Genomic DNA, 23,131 nt, shown 5'->3' with positions numbered 1-23,131 from the left:
GTATCCTATTGACCTGAGCATTCCCACACTTCTCTGGGCACAAAGCAGGCTCCTCAGGCTGATTTTCCCCTGTTCTGGGCCCAAGAGCAGCTCCCAAGATTCCTGAAAGACTTCCCTGCCCATGGCACAGAAATGTTCACGTGTTCCAGTGCAGCTGGAAATTGTTCTTTGTGCTTGAACGCTAAATCTGACCACAAAAACCTTCTCTGGGGGTAGTTCAGCAAGAATTCCAACCAAATTCCTGTTCCCAAGGAAAGCCTGCAGCTGAAGAACTCCCACCTCTGTTTGCACCCACACACCCCAAACATCACCATCCACACAGGAGCCTTTCCTAAATCCTCCCAAGGGAACAGAAGATGCTAGATCCATCTTTTTTATGTCTTCAAAAAAGCTCTATTATTTAAAAAGCTCATTACTTAAAAAGCTTTATTATCTCTTAAAAATACAGCTCCTTGGAAATGTTTTCCCAAAAGTTGAGTTCCTTTTTAATACAAACATATAACCTGATATATATCTATAAATATATATAGATATATAACAAGACTTAGCATGTCTGCCATTGCTTTTGCTCAAATATGAGGAAAACCAGAAGGAGATGATCTTTAAGGTCCTTTCCAACCCAAACCATTCTATGATTCCAGGAAATACAGAGTGAGCCAGACCAGCTGTATTTTGAAATAACTGATTATCTCCCCTCCCTCGTAGGTGGATCTTTGCTGTTCCCTCCAGTCAGGAATTCCCCTTTTAAAACCCTCCAGAGGCCTGGAAATGCTCTGATAATTCTCTGTCTGTGCCCCAGGCCCCATCCCTGACCAGAAGGATCCCAACATTCTATAACTCACTGTCACTGCTTTAATTAAGGGTTTAATGAAACGTTGGAAATGAGCTTTGGGGGAAGTTGAGACATTTATTCCCAATTCCTGACATCATGGACATGTGTTCCTGACAACATGGACAGATGTGTTTACTTGGCATAACCCCCTCCCAGACCAGAGATTGTTACCAAAATGCTGGCAAAAAAATAAAAACATTGGGAAAAGTTACAAAATACAGAAAATATCTTGTGATATGTTAAATTATTTCTTCCACATACACAACACATATAAATTCTTGCCATAATAACTTTAAATCATTCTAGAGGCAAATTGATTTGCACCTCAACTGGAAGCCCCCAGTCTGCCCCTGAGGTTGATTTTGGTAACAAGCAGAGTTGTTGAGGTTAATGGCAGAGGAAGATCCTCTCAGTGCCATGGTTTGGAGTCCTTACCTTCCCCTGACATCGTTGCCTTGGCTGCTGGGGATGCTACTCTTTTCAGACTAGCAGGGCTTTCTGAGGATCCAGAATCCATGCTTTAGGAGAAAATAATGGTTATATAAGGAATTCAATCTCTTCAGAAAAATCAGTGTTATATTTCAAACTCAAAAATGCATATGCACCCCCAAGCAATTCCCTGTGTTTTTAAAAGAGCCATAAATGTGCAAAATAAAGCTCTGAAGTCCAGTTGTGGTTTCACTGAGGCAGATGCCTTAACAGAGAATTTTCTGCATCTCCTCTTCTTCCTCAGCAAAAAAAAAAATGATCTAAGATCCTTCTCATTTGTATTGCTGATGTCCATGTTGCCTTCACACTACACAGAATTTAAATTCCTCTGAGATTAATGAGAAGTGATTTAGATTTGAGGAATCTCTTTTAATTTTGGGGAAAGATAAGCTGTGACTTACACTGGTGTAATTCATAAAATCCAACAGACTCATTTTTTTGGTGTAAGTCACCTAAAATTAAGAAGGTCCATTAATGCTTTGTTGGTGAGGCAAGACCCAGGGAGAACTGGGGTCAGTTTTATTGCCCACACAGATTTCCAAGGCTGGAAGTCCAAACTCTCCAGAAGAGTCAGACAAGAAAAGGCACTTTCACAGAGCAGATTCTCAGCTTTAAAATCCAACTGTGCAACTCCTCCTAGTTATTTATCTATTCCAGTATGGGAAAAGCAAACAAAATACCTCGTTGACTTCCTAATGGGGCCTGAAATGAGCTTCACGTAGGATTTGGGGAACCACCCCTTTTGTCCCTGGACCTCTCCAAACCACCACATGTCTTGCTGCTCCAGGACTGTGATGACATCGTTCTTGTTGAAATTAAGGTGGTTGTCCTTTTTCGCCCTCCAAGGATACAAAGCCTGTGCTTGAAGCCCCTCCACTTTTTCACCCTTAAAGAAAAGACACAGAAGTCAGTCATGTCCCCCCCTTTAACCTGGAAAGATGCTGAAGGAATTATATTCTCAGGCTCCTTATGGAGCAACAACATACAGCCCCTCCCTCAGCTAAAGCAACACCAGTTAAACTTCCTGAGTAATTCCAGAAATGTTTACAGCCCTCCTACATTTCTGGCTGTTGACACATAATCAGTATTAAGTTAAATAGTTTTACAATTAAAAAATACATGTAATAAACCTTCAGGCAGTTGATTTGGTAGAACATCAGTAAATAAGTAAATATGGAAAATGATGCTTTGCTGATATTATTCACTGTACATTCCAGGGTTTTTTTGCTCTCAGACAGTGAGATATTCAGCACTTTCCAGCAGACAGTTCTGTTTGTTGTTCTGTTGAGGAAAAGGAAATGCCCGAACAGATGGACAGAGTTCAGCTGCTCTGAAGCTTTGCCATTGCTATTCCACTTAACCACACAATCCACCTGGGAGTGAAGGTGGTCAAGAAAGCCCCAAGGAACTGACTCAAACCTGGACCACCAAAATCCAAACTAGCCAGCCCAGAACAGCAGAACAGCAACTGCTCTGTGTTAAACCTGCCCCAGATGCTGCCAATGGATCACAGAACCATGGAAGGGTTTGGGTTGGGAGGGACCTTAGAGATCATCTTATCCCACCCCCTGCCATGGGCAGGGACACCTTCCACCAGCCCAGGGTGCTCCAAGCCCCGTCCAACCTGGCCTTGGACACTTCCAGGGATCCAGGGGCAGCCACAGCTTCTCTGGGCAACCTGGGACAGGGCCTCCCCACCCTCCCAGCCAGAAATTCCTTCCCAATATCCCATCTATCCCTGCCCTCTGCCAGTTTGAAGCCATTCCCATTGACCTGTCCCTCCAGCCCTTGGAAATAGTCTCTCTCCAGCTTTCCTGAAGCTCCTTCAGACCCTGCAAGGCCACAGTCAGGTCACCCCAAAGCTTCTCCTCTCCAGGCTGAACAATCCCAGCTCTCCCAGCCTTTCCTCCCAGCAGAGCTGCTCCAGCCCTGGGATCCTCTTGGTTCCTGCTCTGGCCTCTCTCCAGCAGCTCCATGTCCTTGCTGGGCTGTTCCCCAGGGCTGGAGCAGCTCTGCAGGGGGGGGACACTCCCTGTTCTCCCTCCAGGCTGGAAGAGCTCCCCCACCTCAGGTGACAGGTTCAACCCCCGGCCAAGGTTCCCACTTTGCTTTCCAAACCTTTGCCAGCAGCTGCAGTGGCTGCAGGAGCTCACCTGGCCCAGCACAGGGGAGGGAGAGGAGCCGGTGACGGTGGCGGGGGTGAAGGCCGAGCGCTGCCGGAGCTGCCCCGCGCTGGGCACGGTCAGGGAGGGCTGGGCTGCCCAGGCATCCCAGTTATCACTCTCTGCCTTCTCACTGGGGTTGGTTGGCCACCTGGAAAAAAAAAGAATGATGTAACTCCTGCTGTTTTCAGCTGGAGAAAAACACTCCTGGGGAACAAAAGTTTCTATGTTCTCTGTTGATTTCTTTGACTTGATTAATCCCTGAGCACCAGGACTGCAGGGCAACCCTGCCACCAAACCTGGGCTAACCAGGAATTTATCTTCAAAGGCAACTCCAAAGTCACTTGCTTGTCCTTGCTACTTAAGGGTGGGTTTTCACTTTCATTTTTTAGCAGTTCCCAACACCCCAGGAGTTTGGGCAGTGCAGGCTGTGTTACACACAGTGGGAAGAGAAACTAAAATATTTAAATTATTAAAATTATTCTTCATTCTTTCCAAAACTTTCCCATTAGCCTGGCACCGACCTCTTACACCCCTTTCACTTAGACACAGAATCCCAGAATGGTTTGGGTTGGAAAGGATCTTAAAAGTCATCCCATCCCACCCCCTGCCATGGGCAGGGACACCTCCCACTAGCCCAGGTTGCTCCAACCTGCCCTTGGACACTTCCAGGGATCCAGGAGTAGCCACAGCTTCTCTGGGCAACCTGTGCCAGGGCCTCATATTTTTATTTTAATTTATAAATATGGATACAAGCTCAAAAGGGAAGACAATGACAGTTGGTGATACTGCCCAGAGTGTTAAGACATGTAGGGAAGGGCACATGTTCTACTTCCACCAGTCTTGTTAATGCTGTAATCAGGAATTAATAAATCATCCTTTCATGTTATCAATGTCATTAGCATATTTTGCATAATCCAAGTTGGGAACCTTCAAAAAGGTTTGGTGGCAACTAATTTAGGAGAAGGAGATTTGAGAGGTTCCTTCCAGTGCCTGAAGGGGCCTACAAGGAAGTCAGGGAGGGACTGTTCACCAGGAACTGCAGGGACAGGACAAGGATTAACGGGCTCAAGCTGAAAGAAGAGAAATTTAGGTTGGATATAGGGAAGAAATTGTTCCCTGTGAGGGTGGGGAGGCCCTGGCCCAGGTTGCCCAGAGAAGCTGTGGCTGCCCCTGGATCCCTGGAAGTGTCCAAGGCCAGGTTGGACGGGGCTTGGAGCACCCTGGGCTGGTGGAAGGTGTCCCTGCCCATGGCAGGGGTGGCACTGGATGGGCTTTAAGGTCCTTCCAACCCAACCCAGTGTGTGATTCCAGGATGCTGAGGGAAGTGAACACCTCAGCATTCCCACCGTGCCACACCCTCCCCTGGGACTGTCTCCTGTGTGTGCTGTGCCCTGGGCTCTGCTCAGCAGCTCTGGTGGGAGCAGCCTGGAAACCCACAAGGCCACGACTTTAACAATTTACTACGGAAAAGTTCCCTCCCAGAGGGTATTTTTCCCCTGCAGCCATTGCTCCCCTGCTCAGTGCCAAGGCAGCCAAACCCACCCCAAAGGCCTCTGGTGGGTCTGGGATGCTCCTCACCCCCCAAACCTACGTGGAGCTGAAGTCTGCCCAGTTGTTGGCGGTGGCAGGAGCCTCGGGGGGGGCAGGAGCTGCCAGGGGGGTGCTGCTCTCGGGCAGGGACACCTTGGGGGCCTCCCCCTGTGGCCTGGCCGAGGCGGGCACTTCGCTGTCGGGGATTCTCTCGGCGTAGTTTGCAGGGAACCAGCCGGTCTTGCCCTTCAGTTCTCCCCCAAGCCACCCCGGCTCTCCAGTCTGGCTCTCATCCACCTGCAGACACACCAAGGCAGAGAGAGAGTTCAGAAACATCCCCTGCAAACGCAATTTTGGCTTCAAACAACCCGTCTCCTCCCCAGGGACTCACTTCCTGCAGTGCAATACAGATTTACGAGGCTTTTTTCCTTCTATTTTCTTTTCCTCCCAAGCCAAAAGCGCAGAATCCCAGAATGCTTTGGAGGGGAAGGGACCTTAAAGCTCATTCAGTGCCACACCCTGTCATGGGCACTTTCCACTATCCCAGGTTGCTCCAACCTGGCCTTGGACACCTTCAGGTGTTCAAAAGGGTTTCTTGGTGATGAGGTAAAAAAAATTTGTTTCAGTTCTAATGCGTAAACCAAGGATGGGTTTAAAACAGTTGCTCAAGGTCTGTCACAGCACAGCAGACTTGGGAGCAGTGAGTTCCAGGGAAATCCCTGAAGTATTGCTATTTCTGACCTAACTAACACAAAATGCACTAACTAACACTTTTCTACAAGTTCTCCTCGATTCCCTTGCAGAAAATAGAACAAAAAAACCCCCACAGCATATTGCAACCAACACCCACTGAACAGTTCCAAACAAACCCACAAATGTGGGAACGTATTTATATAGAACAATTCCACAGGAAGGTTTCCTGTGGAAATTTTCAGGCCCCTCACTCTGATCCTTTTGCTGGGTCATCAAGGCCTGGATGCAACAAATATGACCATAAAATCATGGAATACCCTGAGCTGGGAGGGACCCCCAAAACTCACCCAGTCCAAGCCCTGCCCTGCCCAGGACACCCCAACACTCCCCCCTGTCCCTCAGAGCGTTGTCCAAACCCTCCTGGAGCTCTGGCAGCCTTGGGGCCGTGCCCACTGCCCTGGGGAGCCTGGGCAGTGCCCACCACCCTCTGGGGGACCAACTCCCCACAGTGGCTGGTTTTTGATCAGAGTTTCTCTCCTCTGTTCAGGTCAGGAGCAACCAGAGTCTCAAAATAGGTAAGAGCTGCAAACCCCAGTGTAACTCCAGGGTTGGCTGTGACAGTAACAGCACAGTCTCAGTATCACCATGGAATCATGGAATTATTTGGGTTGGAAAGGCCCTTAGAGATCATCCAGTGCCACCCCTGCCATGGGCAGGGACACCTTCCACCAGCCCAGGGTGCTCCAAGCCCCGTCCAACCTGGCCTTGGACACTTCCAGGGATCCAGGGGCAGCCACAGCTTCTCTGGGCAACCTGGGCCAGGGCCTCCCCACCCTCCCAGCCAGGAATTCCTTCCCAATATCCCATCTAACCCTGCCCTCTGGCAGTGGGAAGCCATTCCCATTGACCTGTCCCTCCAGCCCTTGTCCCCAGTCCCTCTCCAGCTCTCCTGGAGCCCCTTCAGGCCCTGCCAGGGGCTCTCAGCTCTCCCTGGAGCCTTCTCTTCTCCAGGCTGAACCCCCCCAGCTCTCCCAGCCTTTCCTCCCAGCAGAGCTGCTCCAGCCCTGGCATCCTCTTGGTTCCTGCTCTGGTCTCTCTCCAGCAGCTCCATGTCCTTGCTGGGCTGTTCCCCAGGGCTGGAGCAGCTCTGCAGGGGGGTCTCATGGGGGGCAGAGGGGCACAATCCCCCCTTGCCCTGCTGCCCACGCTGGGGGATCAGCCCAGCCCATGGATGGATTTCTGTCCCTGGAATACCCCACTGAGCTCCTGACAGATTCCTTTGCCTCGGGCTGGTTGTTGACTTTTTCCCTCCCCCTGTAATATCCCACCCCCTTCTTTTGGTGCAAAGCCACCCATTATTTCTCCTTATTTTGGGCCCTCCTTCTGGCTCAGTCCCTGCCAGCTCAAAGCAAACCAGAAATAAAGGCACTTTGTGCTTGACCAGCTCCATGTGCTCTCACTGCAGTGCAGAGCAAAATTTCCACTGCAGCAGCACCCGGGATTGATGGAGCAGCAGGAGGGGGAGGGAAGGTCACACCCTGGGACAAAGGGATTGTCAGCACCCCAGGCCAGGCTGAATCATCTGCACACTGAGAACAGTCACCCAGGTGGGACTCCCTCAGGGGGACAGGGAGGAACCACAGCCACCGACACACAGAAGGAACAGCACCGAAAAGCCACATCCTGGTGTGGGGATGCTCCAGAAAGAGCATCTTTGACACAAACCACAGCCAGACAGAAACCACTGGGAGTTTTCAGAAATAAGGAGAAAAAACCCAACCAAAAGGTTTTAAACCCAGCTAACTGAATGTCTCTTCTGAGGGGGTTTGAAGCTACAGGAACTCCCAAAGCAGCCTGTGAGGACAGTCAGGTTCCTGCTCATCCAACCCCACTCGGTTCTCCAGGAACACTCAGGAAAAGGCACTTGGAAGGGTAATTTAAACTTCATCATTCATAACAAAACTGGTTTCTTACTCATTCATATAAGATACCAGTCACATCTGGTTTTGCAGCACAGGACTGGAATGTTGAACAAATTCCTCTGAACCTTTTTAAAATTAATTTCTCCCAATTTCCTTATATTTTTACACCCACCATCCCCAAGTCCCTACGACAAACAATCCCAGAATATTTATTTCCAAAATACAACTAGAGATTAAATGTACACCTGAACAGTGAATTATAGGGGGGGGGGGTTAGTTTTTATTTATTCAACTGTACTTTAGTCACAGCTGAGAACTCTTTGTGTGTCTCAGAGGAGACTCATTCCAACTCCAACAATCAATAAGCAACAAAACTGAGGAGAAACTGTCATTAGGAATTTGTTTTAAATAATATCTGTCCCCACACAGAAGCTTGGCTGAGTCACAGACAGGATTAAAATCAGTCTAAGCTCACAGTGAAAGACATTTAAAGTACATTGAAAGATAAGAAGTAGGGAAAGCCAAAATCCAAGAAAAATACAAAATCCTGTAACTACAAAGTGGGAGGATTAAAAAACAGAGTCCACAAGCCACTGACTCTCCAATCCATGAGGCCAGATCCAGGTCACTGACACATCCCAGGAGCTGGGAGAGCAGAGCCCTCCTCAGCCTGGCAAACCCTCGTCCTTCTCCCTCATTTCCACCCAGACAGGTCTCAGGGTTCATGCCCAGTGTAAAAGTGCTTTACACTGTTGTCAAGGTGATCTACAAGCTCTACATCCATTAAAGTCCTCCTGCCACAAGGAATTCTGCAGCCCAGCCTGGTCCCAGCCCATGGATCTGGGTCCAGCTCTTTGCTCAGTCCCAGCCTGGGTGGTACCTCCTGTGCAGGTGGAAATCAGGACACGGAATTTGTTTAAGATGGGTCCAAATTTGGGTTTCAAATGGGTCCAAACTCAGGTTCCAGTGGCGAAGTGCTCCATTTGCCCATGCCAGTCCTTGGTTATTCCAAGGAATGGTGATTTTGTGGCACCCAGGGCACTCCAGGCTGGAGAGCTGCTGAACTCCAGAGCTGCACTGATGCCACCAGGCAGAGCCACTTTAACATGGGAGCTTGTAAATGGTTGTTTTCCCAGGAAAGTCACCCCCTGGGCCTGGGAGAACCACAGCACACGACAAACACGGAAGGACTGAGGGTCAAGGAGCACAAATGCAGCATCAAAAGTAAGCTCTGGGTTGGTGCAGTTTAATTACTTTTGATAAAGTGAAGGAGTTTGTTAATTGGACCCTTGGGGAGTTCAAGAACTACACGGGGACAAACTGTGTGTCCACGGAAATGGAGCAATTCCAGAGCCTTCCTGGAGTCAGGCAGCACTTACCCATTCCCTTTTAACCTCCAGAGGGAAGCAAAGATTCAAAGCAAGGCACAATTATAACACAGTTCACAATTTGACTTAGATCAGTTTGCCTAAAAGAATAGCCCAGTTAAGCAATTACTGCAGAGCAGGAGAGAAATCCCCCAAGAATCAGGTTTAACTATTGTCAAAAATAAGTTAAATAAAGAGAACAGAGAGTAGTTACCCCACTGTGGGAGAGTAAACTAAAATCAAATCCAAAAGGAACATATAAAAAGACCTGCATGACCTCAAAGTGTCTCTTTAAAATGTGTGAAGTGCTCCTTAAAATCACGTATTTTTGGCAAAAAATATTATTTTCCCGGCAAATCTCTATTTAAAAATGTGTGCAGTGCTCCTTAGATTCTCACAGTTCTGGGAAAAATGTTACTTCCCTGCAAATCTCTCTTTAAAGTGCATGAACTGCTCCTTAAAATCACATATTCCTGGGAAAAGTGACATTTTCCCTGTAAATCTCTAATTTTAGAGAGACAAAAGCAAATATTGCTTTAGGCTTCGACACAACAGACTGGGAAAAAAATTGGAGGTTGTTCTGTATCAACATCCCTGCCACCAAATTTTTAGGTTTGAAGTTTCCTTTCTTTACACAACTTAAGTCACACATGGGCAAAACTGGTTTGCTGCAGGAACATCCCAATCCCTCCTTACCATGACGATGTCTCCTGGCTGGATGGTGATCTCGTCGTGGCTTCTGGACTCAAAAGGATACAGAGCTCTATAATACACTATTTTTACATCCTCCTGAGCAGAAATGGTCAGAGGAGCTTTTTCTGAGCAAAGGAAAAAAAAAAAAACACACAAGGAAAAACAAATAATCAAACCCCCTTATTTTTAAACGCTTGTAAAATGAGGGGAAAGTGGTGAGAAAAATGAGCAGAACTGGGAGTGTCTGCAGGAAGTATCTCGTGCCCTATTTGTGAAAATGAATGATTTAAAGACAATTTTCTGGCTATTTTCTCCTCTAAATATCAGGGGAAATCGTAGAGACACAGAATGGTTTGGGTTGGGAAGGATTTTAAAGCCCATCCAGTGCCACCCCTGCCCTGGGCAGGGACACCTTCCACCAGCCCAGGTTGCTCCAAGCCCCGTCCAACCTGGCCTTGGACACTTCCAGGGATCCAGGGGCAGCCACAGCTTCTCTGGGCAGGATTTAGTCATAAAAGTGCCCTCTGCTCCCTGCACAAATGGAAACAAAAAGGGACTGTGTGCAGAGCAGAAAGAGGGGGATTAAATCTTAGATTTCGGGTCATTTTATCAGTGAACAACATTCCAGGGGAAGGCAGGAGAGGGAGCAGGGGAACCCCGGGACACGTTGGTGCTGCTCTACCAAACCCCAAGGCACATTTTGCACAGCAAAATAAGAAAACACAGAAATAATTTCTGACATCTTGCATCAGGATCTTCCAACCCCCCTTCCAGCTGAGAATCTCTCCTCACTTGGCACTGGGAATCTCATCCCGTGCTTTACACTCTGCTGAACCCCAGACTTTGAGGGACAATAGTGATGCCTAAAAGGACAATTTTTGGAGTCTAGAGCTCAATCTGCCCATTATTTACTTCACTAAGACTAGCAATCCAGTCTTGAAATATAACATCCTCCTGTATTAAATGGGAAGCCAGAAGAGAAAAGAGCTGTTCCAGAGGCTCTCCACCAGCATTCCTGGTGTTTGACCCTACCTGCATTGGACCAGGGAGCCTGGCCTGGCTTGGCTGGCTCCTGGTGGGGCTGGAAAAGTTTACTCAGCTTCTCTTGCATTTCCTGCTTCCCCTTCTCCTCACTTTCCTTCTTCTTAGGCATTTCTTCCCTTTTTTGCTTTTCATCTTCCTGAATTTTTTTTTGCCACTGAGGTTCCTCCTCCGGCTGCCCCCGATCCGGCCGCGGTTTGTCCCGTTCCTGGATTCGCCTGTTGGAAAACCAGGGTGGGGTTTTTTTTAAGCCACTCAAACCCAAGACCATCCCAGTCAGTTGTCCTTTGGGGTGATCTATGGCACAAAGGGTCCTCTGCAGGGCTTCTCCATTCCCTGGAAGAGCTAATTTGATTTTGATGAGTCACCAGCCCCTCCCCAGCATCTCCTTACACAATTATTCGTGGGATCACAGAATCACGGAATGGTTGGGTTGGAAGGGACCTTAAATATCATCTCACCCCAACCCAAGGCCACAAACATCCCTAAGTAGGACTCAGAACAGCCCAATGAGAAGGTAAAAGCAAGAATCAGAACACTGACACTCCTCATCTTGCTGTTGAGGGGCAAGGGGGAAACACATTTGGAAGCTTCACACAACAGCTCTGCAGAACCATCCAGAGTATTCCACACTCCCAGCTGCCAGAGCTAACCAGTCCTTCCTCCAACAGAGGACAAGACAACAGAAGGAAAGGGTAAATGTGCTCTGCTAGAAACAATTTGCCCCAGTAGAGGTAACTGAAGATATAAAAGATGCCCAGCGTGCTTTGGTTTGTTCCATGATCTTTTTCCACATCTGGATTTTCTTCAGACTTACGAAATTAGGGACAAATGCATGAGAAGAAGTTGCTCCTCACAGGAGCTCCTCACAGAATCCCAGGATCCCTGAGGTTGGAAAAGCCCTCCCAGCCCATGGACCCCCCCTGTGCCCCATCCCCACCTTGTCCCCCAGCCCAGAGCACTGAGTGCCACGGCCAGGCCTTCCTGGGACACCTCCAGGGCTGGGTACTCCAAACCTCCCTGGGCAGCCCCTGCCAAGGCCTCCCCACCCTTTCCAGCAGGAAATTCCTCCTCCTGGCCAACCCACCCACCTTCCCAGCATTAGGTTGGTACCAGAGAGCACAAATCTCATCTCAATCCCTGAAGTTTTGAGTTGACAGGAATATTTTCTGAGAGGTGTCAAGGTTTAAATTAAGGGCTCAAATTAAAGCCTTTTGTTACCTCTGAGCTTCTTTTTGCTTTTCCAGCTCCACTGTCTTCCTTTCTTGTTCCTTCTGTTTCAATCTCTCAGCTTCCAAGCTCTTCTGCTTCTGGAGCTGCTGTTTGTTATGGATTTCTCTCAGCTCCTGGAGAAAAAGAAGGAAAACATGTGAAAATATACAGTGTGGGACCCAGAACTAACAGCCCCAAAATTCCCTTGGGAAGGAGCAACACTTGGAAATGTTTGGGGATCTCTGTCCAAACTTATCTGCAGTGGCAGATATTTAAGGTCTATACACCACTTACTGTTTTCCTGTTTTTATCCATATAACTGAGATATTAAAAGGTTAAGAAACAAGAAGGTCTTTAAATGGGACTCTAAAAAGCTTAATCTGAAAAGTCACTTCTGTTTTATTTTGTTTGCTGGTTTGTTGAATTCACTTAATAATTTCCATATAAACATCTGCCTTCTGAGCTCTCACAACAGCAACACAGTCAATGGGTTTTATTTTCCAATGAATGGTGATTTAAATCAGTTTTATTTTCCAGTGAATGGTGAGTTATTAAAGAACCTTCAGGATTGGTTTATACTCAGGAGATTGAGTTCCCTAAGGAATGTCTTTGGGATGAGTTGTGGTACAGAGAGTATTCACTCATATATAAGTCACTTCTTCTTTAATTAACTGGGAGGACATCCCTGTAAAATTTAGAATATAAATAACAATGAAACCATAATATTTTTCTCAAGATTTCTTTTCTCCATTAACACAAATACAAATTTTATCTGGAATAGCCTGGAATTTTGCATTTAAACTCCTCAGCATTCCAAGGAGCAAAAGGATAACTTTACCTGTGACAACTGAGGGTTTTCACTGAAAATAGTTCACCTTGAAAAACTGATATGTTCTAATGAAAATATAGTACAGGCAGGAATTGAAACAGTTAATCTTGAAAGTATTTGGACAGTTTTTCAGAAATTCCCAATCTACAAACCAGTCACAGGAAGGTTTCCTGTGAAAATCCTCACACACTGACCAAAATGTCAAAAATTGCATAAGAGAAAAAAAAAATAACATCAAATATCAAATGATTCAAACCCACTTGATTAAGGGATGAAAGTTTAAAAAAAAGTGAAGTTGATCTACAGTACAAACTAAACTAAATATCAAGTGATTCCAACCCACTTGAGAGAGGTTTGAAAGTTTAAACAATGAAGTTGATCCTCATGTCCCACTCAGACTCATTTCACTAATGATCCTCAATTTTAAACTCAAGGAAAAGGAAATCAACACCACCAAGGAGATAATCAGTTCCAGGTCTGAACTAAAACTCTGCTAAGGACATCACTGCAATCCAGGGATAATGTGGATTTGGGCCATTCCCTGTTTTATGCTCATCCAGAGCACAAGGACCCCGGGGATCTCAGTCCTGCTCTCCTGGTCACCCCAGATCTTATTGCACCAAAGACCTTGTGCAGGTGCAAATCTACCCCCCAGCACATGGGCTGTGGTGCCCAACACCCTCCAGCTGACAGGATCCCACTGCCTTGGGCTGGCAGGGATGGTCAGGATCACCCAGTGCCACCCCTGCCATGGGCAGGGACACCTTCCACCAGCCCAGGCTGTTCCAGGCCCTGTCCAACCTGGCCTTGGGCACTCCCAGGGATCCAGGGGCAGGCACATAAGTTATCTCACCATGAAATGTAAGATATCCCACTTCCATTGCCCAGTAGAAAACTGGGAATGCTGCAGCTGAGCCGTGCCTGGAGCAGGGAGCTTCCTGTAGGACCACATGGAATGTGATCATTAAATGCTGCTGCCAACCCTGGCACAAACAATGACACTCCTTGGTTTGCTTGTGCTGGCATTCCATGGCTCTGCTCAGCTAAGGCAGGATCTCCAGGGCCATTTGAGTAATCACTGAAGTTTTCCATAGACATTTGATCCCATTATTCCCTCCCAGCCCAGCCAGGGTGCTGGTTCAGGATTCCTGCTTTCCAGTGACACACCTGGATGGTGAGGAAATCTAACCCAGCTCATAGTCCTAGGGCTGGATGGAGCATTTCTGGAGGTTAAAAAATCCAATGTATATCCCTCTTTGGGTCAGCCAGGAGGAAATAAGGATTTGGTGGGTATCTCCCACCACAGAGGGTTTCCATGGCTTTGCCAAGTACCAGTGGCAGGACAGGGAGGAAGAACCAGCATCTCCCACAGTTCCACAGGAAACCAGTTGAAGAAAATTCTAGGAACACTTCAACAGCCAAGCAATGGAGCTTTTCCAGCTGGATGTTCACAGAGCCCTACACTCATCCTGGACAGACACAGCTTCCAGCTGTACAGGTACAACTGGAACTCCAAAGGCACAGCAAGGCTTTGCTGGTTCCTGGGGGGGCAGGACAAGGAATGTCTTACCTTAAAAGCAGAGAGAAACTGTTATTGTTACCTTGGCACTGAACTCACCAACAGACCAACAGGGAGGGTTTGGAGGTGTCACAACAGCCACATTCAGGATATTGGATATGAATTAAAGCAGAGCAATATTCACTATATACAGACAAGGCATTGCTACAAAAGCCTCAGTGCAACAAATGTAGTTGTTTGAGCCAAGATTTTGCCTTTTTGACAGAAAGGCAACAGAACTTGGGATACTTCAGGGATTACAATACAAGGATTCCATCAGATCTTCTCCCCTTGAGCCAAGCAGAGCGTTTGATCCCAGAGGAGAGGGCCCTGCAGTTGTGTGTTCACTGAAGCTTTTCCACACCAACCCTTTCCTGCCCTTTTCCCAGGACCCAAAGCATCTGCTTTGGCCTTGGCAGACACAATTCCTCCCTCTTCCCCATCCTACAGCTCTGGGGGATTGCAGACAGGGAAGATGCTGCCATCTCTCTCCTACTGGAATCACCAGTGACAGAGCTGTGCAGGAACACTTCACATCCAGGTGTTTGAACATCGTGACCAAAACAGGCAACAGACTTAAAGTCTTGATGTTCCAGATAAGCAAAAGTACTGAGAGTGCTCTTCCCTCTGCCCATTTATACTGTTTGGGTGATTTATGATCAGATATTGATCAAAATTTTAGCATTAATATCCTTTGGTCATATTGATCTGCAAAACACTTTGGAAGGACTCAGTTAAAAAAATAACACTCAAAAAGCACAACACGTTGAGATGTGTCCAAAACCCACATATAAAGGAAAATAAACTGAGGTTTAAACCTCGAGGATTAATTAAGCAAGGTTTAAACCAGTCTATTTTCTTTTGGTGTAAATTGAGCCTATTTTGTGTTGTGTCTGACTCTGCAGAACTTCTCCCCTTCCTTACTCCCTCAGATTGTGAGTCAGTTTTTAATTTTTCCTACAGTTATTAATAACTTTAATATTAACCAAGCTATTTGTTGCTTAACTTCAAACCCACCTTCCATTCTAAAGCTTCTGATTTAATCCCAAGACAACTCCAGAACCATCAATGTCTCTATTCCAGTGATTTTCCTCCTGAACACTTACAGCACAATTTCTGACACCTTGCAGGAAATTGGGGATTTTTTTGCTCAGCTTTCAGGAGAACCCATCAGGGGAACTGGCAGATCAACTACTTTAACACTGGAATGTTTAATTAAAAAATGAATGCTATTAGAGGTTTGTAACTACAGACTGATTTGTACCTTCTCTCTGAAGAACAGGGACAGTTCTTGTGCAGAAACACCCAAAACCCACACAGGTCTCACACCAGACTGAGCAACAAAGCAGGAAACCACAACCCACAGACATCCACACTCAGGGACAGCAGGGGAGGATGAACAGCAGGTAAAATTCTGGTGGCAGGAGGAAATCAAGTCTTTTTTATTCAAGATTTCAGTTTGAACTCCTGATTCCAGCAGGTTTGACCTACTTGCACTCCTTGGATGCCAAAGCACAGGAAGGGGCAATTTCAGATTTGCAATCAGAACCAGAGCTCAAATTTACCCCTGAAGAGAGTCTGCAGACTGAGGTGATTCAAACCCTGAGTTGGAAAGCTAAGTAGCATTTTGTCAAAAATAAAACAAAATAAAAGTCAAATCAAATCCCCAAAAGACAGACTGGAGAATGTTCCCAAACCCGACCATCTAAATCGACCACTTCAGTTATTTTTTGCCACACTCAAGTTAGAAAATGGTTCACTGAACACTGAGAAGGAAGGGTCATTAATGAGTCCTGGGTTACCTTCAGCTGATTGTTGAAAATATCAATTTCCTGCAGTTTGGATCGGGTTTCCTTCTCCACCTCATCCAGCTGGTCCCGGAGCTGCTGCCGGGCCAGCTCCTTGGCTTCCAGGGCTCTTTTGATGGTAAGAAGAGAATCTCCTGGTTTTAAACACATTGGCAAATCATTATTTCCTTATATGGAGCCCACTGGGTCACAGAAAGCACCCTTTTTCAATATGGAGCTTGTGACACACGGAAAGCAACTCCAGGGGACACTGGGAGGAGGGAACGGGTCCCACCCAAAGTGAGACACACCCAAAAATCTACTCACTGTGCAAACTGTTCTGCTGGACTTGCTTGAGCTGATCATTGAGCAGCTGCTTTTCTGGGATCAACCTCCCCAGCATCTGCTGAGACTCCTGGATCCAGGACAGGGAAAACAAGCACAGAGACAGGCACGGGTGAGTGAGGGGTCACTTCAGCCACAACAAACAACTTGGGAACAGAAAGACAAATATTTACAGTTTATCTGAAGGAGAGAAAACAAAGACTTTCCCTCAAAAGGAATATATTCTGGCCAAAAGCCATGAAACATGAGCTCTGTGAGGTGAGAATCCTCGAGTCCTCAGTCTCTGGACTTGGTGCTTGTGGAAGGGGATTATGATCTTTGTCACACTCAACACACCGTTGTAAGATTGTGAACTGATATGTTACAGGGGTCCCTGCAGATGAGAAATTCCTCCTTTGGTGGATCATACCTATATATACATTTATATTTATGTTTCATAAAGAATCCTTGCTCTTTCTGGAGGCTGAAGAGCCGCTTCACACACCTTTCAGCAGCCTTGACCCCCAACTTCAAGTTGTCAAACACGTCACAGCAGCAGGAGGGGAAAGAGCTTCTTTTATCAAAGATCATGAGTATGGACACCCCAACTTCCAGACAAACAGAGCAATTCCTTGGAGCAGCTGTCTGGAATTGCAGGCTTTTGAGGCCTCAGCCAGCTGACAGGTTCAATCTGTCAGGAGGGACTGCAGGTGACATCACCCCACCCTAAGAACAAATGTCACCTGAGTGCTCAATCCCACAGTGAGTCCCACAGAGGTTGTGGAGTCCCCATCCCTGGAAGTGCCCAAGGCCAGGTTGGACGGGGCTTGGAGCAACCTGGGCTGGTGGAAGGTGTCCCTGCCCATGGCAGGGGGTGGCACTGGATGGGCTTCAAGGTCCCTCCCAACCCAAATCATGAGTTCCACGGAAAGTTGTGGTTTTTGTTCCAAGATCACGGGATTGGCTGCACTGACACGGCTCCAGACTGTCCCACTTTCCTCCTGCCAGGCCTTGACTGGGCTCTGCAGTGCTCAGCTCACATCTGATGATTATGCAACGACTGCAGCCTCCTGTAATCTCCTTATGTTCCAGCAAATATCCCGAGAAGGCACAGCAGAGTCAAGGACTTTAGGAATCCCCAAAGTAGCAAAATTCAGCTGGAGCAGAGCTGACTGTCCAGCTGCTCTGCCCAGGGCACCTCTGAGGCCCCTTCCAGCCCAAAGCACCCCGTGGGCCTGGGAGACTGAGAACCCTGCAGGTCATCAAACAGCAGGATGGGTGTCAAAACAAAACAGGATCTACAGAAAGAGTTCTTCAAGCACAGAAAGCACCCCAGGACAGCGTTTCAGGGTGGAATGAGATCACCACCTCGGGTGTTTTGCTTTCAAAGGCCAGAACACTTCCCAACTCCAGATTACTCAATCCACTGAATAGTTTGGAGAGTGTGTAAGGACAGAGAACGCCAAGGGATCGTGAAGGTCAAATTCTGTTTCCTGAAATCACAGACAACCATTGGAATAAGAACCTATCCAAGAACATCCACCAGATGGTTTTCCACATCCTTTCCTTGTACTGGAGAAACAGATGACAGACATTAATGGCACCACTAACTCTGAAGTTTCATGCAACAAGAAACGTCCAAGAATTGAGTAATGTCCCACATGGCAGTGAAACCAAATCCCAGTCCCTGCCCCTTGAACAAGGGAAAGTTTTCTTCAAATTCCTTGGGAGCCAAAGGATTCATCAAGGAGAAAAACAGTCCCTGCAGGTAATAAGCAAGTCACAGATCAGAGGTTTGGAAGGGAGGGTCCTTCTGAACATCCCTGGAAATGCCACTCGAGCAGACAGATCCAAGTAACCAGCACAAACTCCCATCAGCCAGGATTAAGTGGTGCACAACTTCTGCCACAAGTTTAATGAAACTCCCTCTTGAAACTAATTAATAGGTTGAAGAATAATTACTCCTTTAAATTGACTCATCTTTCCATAGGGAGTTTCAAGTGTATTAAACTAAACTATTTCCAAGGGAAGGTACATCACCCTTCTGAGATAATGCCAGTGCTGACTTTTTAACCTCTTTGAGAGTTTGGAGGATTAAAATCTCCTTTTTTAAACCTCACTGATTTAGTCTGTCCTCTACAGATGAGACAGAAACATTGACAGGATATTTGAAAAAATAATGGGGTTTTTTTTCAGGAAAAATCTTTTAGGTTCTCCCCAGATAAAATCTGGCTGTTTCTCCTAAGCAGTGACACAGTTTTTGGGATAAAAACACCTCATGTGACACTGCCTGAAATGTCAGTGGTGGAGATCAATTAGCACCTGAGGGAAGGTATTACCACAGAGCCACAGCTATTGCTACAAAATCACCCCAAACCCCAAAATCCAACAGGACAGCTGCCAGGGAAGGCAAGAGTGAAGCTGGACTGGAGCAGTAGGATTAGGGTTTAAGTCAGGTTTTACACCTGAGCCCTCCTAACCTAAGTGTGAGATTCTCTTTGCAGAGGCAGAAACACACTGAGACACCCCCAGGACAAGCCAAGAATTAATTTCAAGCAATATGAAATGTGTAATGAAGAGAAAAGTCCCTGAATTAAATCCTACAACCCCCTGGGAACCTTTACAAACCTCAAAGCACATTCTCTCCCTAAAATCAGGCACCTCCTCGGTTCCACTTCCATTCCACAGAGAACTTCAGATGGAGCAGCAGGAAAGGACAATGCCAGGAACTAACTGGCTTCACTGGGAACTGCAGCTTTGGAAGTTCATTATTTTACAGTTAAAAATGGATCATCCACAAGCCATTTCACTGAAGTCGAGTCTTTCTCCCAGCACACAAACTGCAACCACTGCCAGCAAAATCCACGCCATGAAACCCCCTTCTCCTCGTCCTCCCAAACATCTGAGGCCAAACAATTTCTCTGCTGCTCCCCACAGCAGGATTCCAGGAGGATGAAGTGATAAGCACAGACACAGCTTCTAGTGTAGGCACAAGTCCTGGATGGGTCTGAAGAACATTAATTTCCAGGAATGACAAATTATCTCCAAGGATAATTTCAAGGATATCTCTTTTGGGGCAAGGAACAGCACACCCCATGCTGGGGCAGCTCTGCTCAGGATATCAATGCCAAAATTCAAGGCTAACAATAAAATCAGAGAAGGTTTTCTCACCTGTAGCTGCTGCTGCAAATGGGTGATTTCTGCAATTCTGAGCTCTCTGGATTTGTTTGTACTTTCAATTTCTTGTCTTTGGGTCGACAGCCGACACCTGATATCCTGAAGTTTTCCCTCCAGCTGGTTCCTTTTGTCATTCTTGAAAAGGAAGGAAAAAGAGTTTTATTTTTACCAGAACGTTTTGTCAGGCGAGTCAGGATCTAAAAAGTACTTTTATTTCACATTTACAACCGAAATTCCAGCAAATAAACCCGGCCATGGCACAGCCACTGTCACACCATCACTGCCACACCGTGCCTGTGTGTTTGACCCGGGATCCATCACTTACCAGAGCTTCCAGCTCGAATTCCAGGGTTTTCTTCTTTGCCTTCAGGACAACTATGTCCTCCTGCTCCTTGTTCCTCTGGTTGAGCAGCTCCTGCCGACGGTTCCGCTCCCACTCCAGCTGCCTCTGCCTCTCCAGCTCCCGCTTGGCAGCCTGGGGCATTCCAGGAGAAAGGGAAAAATAAAGCAGAAATGGAAATTTATATGATTTATATAATTATATACGATAAAACATACGATATCTAACTTGAAAATACATTTAAAATAAATAAACATAATTGCTAAACACATATAATTGCTATTATAATTCATAATTGCCATTATAATTAATATTCTAATGAGCAATTAAGCCATTAATAAAAACACACTCCTAGGCTGCTCTGTGCCTCTAAGCACACAAATTGCTCAGTGCTTTAAGTGCTCACTGAGATGGGGCTCCCCTGCACAGCAGAGATGACTAAAGAGAGAATCCCTTCATTTTCACGTTTCCCAAAGTCCAGTTTTCTGATTTACCAACTTGTTTCATATTAAGACTCTGAGAACACTCCAGAAAAGTATCAAATCCCTTTCCAACCTCCACCACTGGACACCCTGCAGCTTTGCAAAGAACAGCCCAGTGCTCTGCACTGGACTCATCATTGTTTGGCAGTGGGAGAAAATGAGAGCTTTTTAAGTTCCCCAGGGTGTGTTTCCTTTGACAGATTAAAGGCCTGGCCCAAATCACAGGCCAGGTTGGATGGAGCAGCCTGGGCTAGTGGAAGGTGTCCCTGCCCACAGCAGGGGTAGGGACTGGATGATATTAAAGGTCCCTTCCAACCCAAACCATTCTGGGATTCTATAAAATCACCTCATCACTGGAAAATCATGAATGCCATAGGTTTTTCTTCATCCACTCAAGCATCTCTTTATATAAAATAATAATCATTATTATTATTTTTAAAGGAGTCAGAGGTCAGGAGCACGCTGCCCTACACTGAAACGTCTCACCCATTCACTCCACAGGAAAAATGAAGGGATTGCTGACTCTTCCTTCCCCCCAAGCCCCCAGAAATGTGGGTTCATGCTTCCAGTGTTGCTCACTCCCAATGCCAGCCCGGTCCCGAGTGCCCATCTCCCACCTGGTCCCTCCCCAGCCCCCGACCCAAGCTCTGCTCCGCCGTTACCTCTCTCCTCTCTATCTCTTTCCTCCTCTCCTCCTCCCTCTGCCGCTCCAGCTCCCGCTGTTTCTCCAGCTGTTTCTCCAGCTCCAGCTGCCTCTTGCGCTCCTGCTCCTGCCGCTCGCGCTCCTTCCTCTCCTGCTCGGCCCTCTCCAGCTGGGCCAGCCGCTCCTGCTCCTTGCGCTGCTGCTCCAGGAGCGCCTGGCGCCGCTTCTCCAGCTCCAGGTTCCCCCGCTCGAAGTTCTCCCGCTTCTTGTCCTCGAACGTGACTGGGGGGGGAATGAAGCTGTCACTGACTCACACCAGTCTCTATGATGTGAGTCCCAGTGCTGAATCCAAGTGGAACGAGCTCCCAGCAGGAGCAGGTGCTGCTCCCCACTGTGGGTAATGGAGCTCCACGGGTCATTCTGGGGTTGAGCATTGTGCTGGTTTGAAACCCCCAAAAATCCAATTCCCGAGTCCAAGCCCCCCTCCCACAACTCACCCCAGTGTGAGAGGGGTTTTCCAGACACAACACAGGACTCACTATGGGGGGAAGGGAATTATATTACAATAATTACACAAATAAATATTCTAATACATTATATACACAATCCTAACTACTTCTCCTATGATAAAACAATATATTTACATTGGATCAAATCTCTTTTCCCTCCAATAAAAGTTCAGAAGGGGAGAAGGAAAGATCCCTTCCACTTTCAGGGCAGCAGTCTCTCTCTTCTCCCATGCAGCAGTTGGAGTTGGAGTTGTAGCTGGATCTCTTTCTATTACACACAAGGGGGTCTCCTCTCACCCCTCTCAGCCCTTCGACTCCAAGCAAAGGTCTCTGGACTGCGACAGTCGGGACAAAAGCTCCCTTCACCACGTCATATCATGGGGTGTGAGACATCCCATGAAGGTCCCTTCCTCGAGGGGTCGAGTTCTCTCGAGTCAGGGCAGCTTTCAGTTCAGTCTTTGCCTTAAGTGTTCTGTCAGAGCTCCTGTGCTCTGTCTCAGTCTGCCAGCCTGGCCAGCATTTACACTGTCGAGCCCCTCAAACCCACATCCTCAGGAAACCAAGGTGTGCATTTCCATCCCCATTCCTCAGGCTTCCAGGTCTGGAAGTCCAGCAAGTGGAGGTAATTTAGGCAAAGCATTCTCCAGGTGATCCTCTGTGAGGACACAGGACCACTGGATAACTGCAGCAGTCCCAGAGCCAACACTTCCATCAGAGCAAGGCCAAGGATTCAGCTGGTGACATCATCAAAAAGCCATCATGCCAATGACCAGAATGAACTTACACTTGATATTCTCCCAAGATCACTCATTACTGCCAGGAAAGAAGTGGTTCAAGTTCTGGAGCAGCTGAGCCCAGGGAGTCTGGATTCCTGCACACCCACATCCTCACCACTGGCCTAAAAGTGACCTCAGTTCCAGCAAGGTTCCCTGACATCCCTCTGCAGGATCAGGGATTGTCCTCCCTCCAAATTATTCTTCCCACTCCACCTTCTGTTCCTTTTCATACCCTCTGTGTCCCACTCTCACACCCTGCAGTCCAGATTTCTCTCCCTGCATGCCCAACATGGACATTTTTGGGATGCAAGGCAAGAGACAGCACATATTTCCTCCCAAGTGTGCACACACTGCTGGACACATCAGTCCAACAGCTGCTGAACCAGCTGAATTCTCCTCTTCTCAAGTTTGTCCCCTTCTCCTGTTGCCAATTCCCTTTTCTCTTCCTTTTGTTCTTTTCCCAGAACTGCTGGAAGTTGTATAAAACCCCCACTGTTACACGGACTGCGAGGAAACGGGGCTCTGTGGCAATACTGGGATCTTTTACAGAGCACCCAGGCCAGACGATGAAGGCAGCAGAGTTTTCCTTGCAGTCCTGGAACAGGGATGCAAAGTGCTGCCTGTGGGAGTGCAGGAGAGGAGCAGCCTGGAGCCTGTTCCCACCTCCAGTGTCACCAACACAAAGGAGCAGGAAGGAGCTGGACCCAGCAGTGTCTTGGTGATGCCTCTGACATGTCCCAAACTGCTCTGCAGAGGCAGCAC

The 23,131-nt window shown here is 47.3% G+C and overlaps 1 protein-coding gene across 5 annotated transcripts in view; it reads right to left on the bottom strand.

The window, feature by feature from the left end:
- The window catches only part of ITSN1 (intersectin 1), a 96,652-nt gene that overhangs the window by 31,808 nt on the left and 41,713 nt on the right, over window positions 1-23,131 (bottom strand). For all 5 annotated transcript variants that reach the window (XM_027713407.2, XM_027713408.2, XM_027713410.2 and 2 more), the window contains 12 exons: window positions 21,104-21,366; window positions 19,945-20,094; window positions 19,614-19,754; window positions 16,446-16,533; window positions 16,134-16,273; window positions 11,954-12,078; window positions 10,724-10,950; window positions 9,695-9,816; window positions 5,078-5,313; window positions 3,475-3,634; window positions 2,002-2,207; window positions 1,268-1,350 (listed from right to left, as the gene is read on the bottom strand). In XM_027713407.2, the coding sequence (XP_027569208.2) occupies window positions 1,268-1,350; window positions 2,002-2,207; window positions 3,475-3,634; window positions 5,078-5,313; window positions 9,695-9,816; window positions 10,724-10,950; window positions 11,954-12,078; window positions 16,134-16,273; window positions 16,446-16,533; window positions 19,614-19,754; window positions 19,945-20,094; window positions 21,104-21,366 (1,941 nt within the window). The remainder of the gene's footprint in view (window positions 1-1,267; window positions 1,351-2,001; window positions 2,208-3,474; window positions 3,635-5,077; window positions 5,314-9,694; window positions 9,817-10,723; window positions 10,951-11,953; window positions 12,079-16,133; window positions 16,274-16,445; window positions 16,534-19,613; window positions 19,755-19,944; window positions 20,095-21,103; window positions 21,367-23,131) is intronic.

Source organism: Pipra filicauda, unplaced genomic scaffold (assembly GCF_003945595.2).
Source record: "Pipra filicauda isolate LSUMZ 115617 unplaced genomic scaffold, ASM394559v2 scaffold607_size300211_pilon, whole genome shotgun sequence".
NCBI classification, from domain to species: Eukaryota; Metazoa; Chordata; class Aves; order Passeriformes; family Pipridae; genus Pipra; species Pipra filicauda.
The sequence above is the reverse complement of the archived record's forward strand: the minus strand, read 5'-3'. Positions and strand labels throughout refer to the sequence as shown.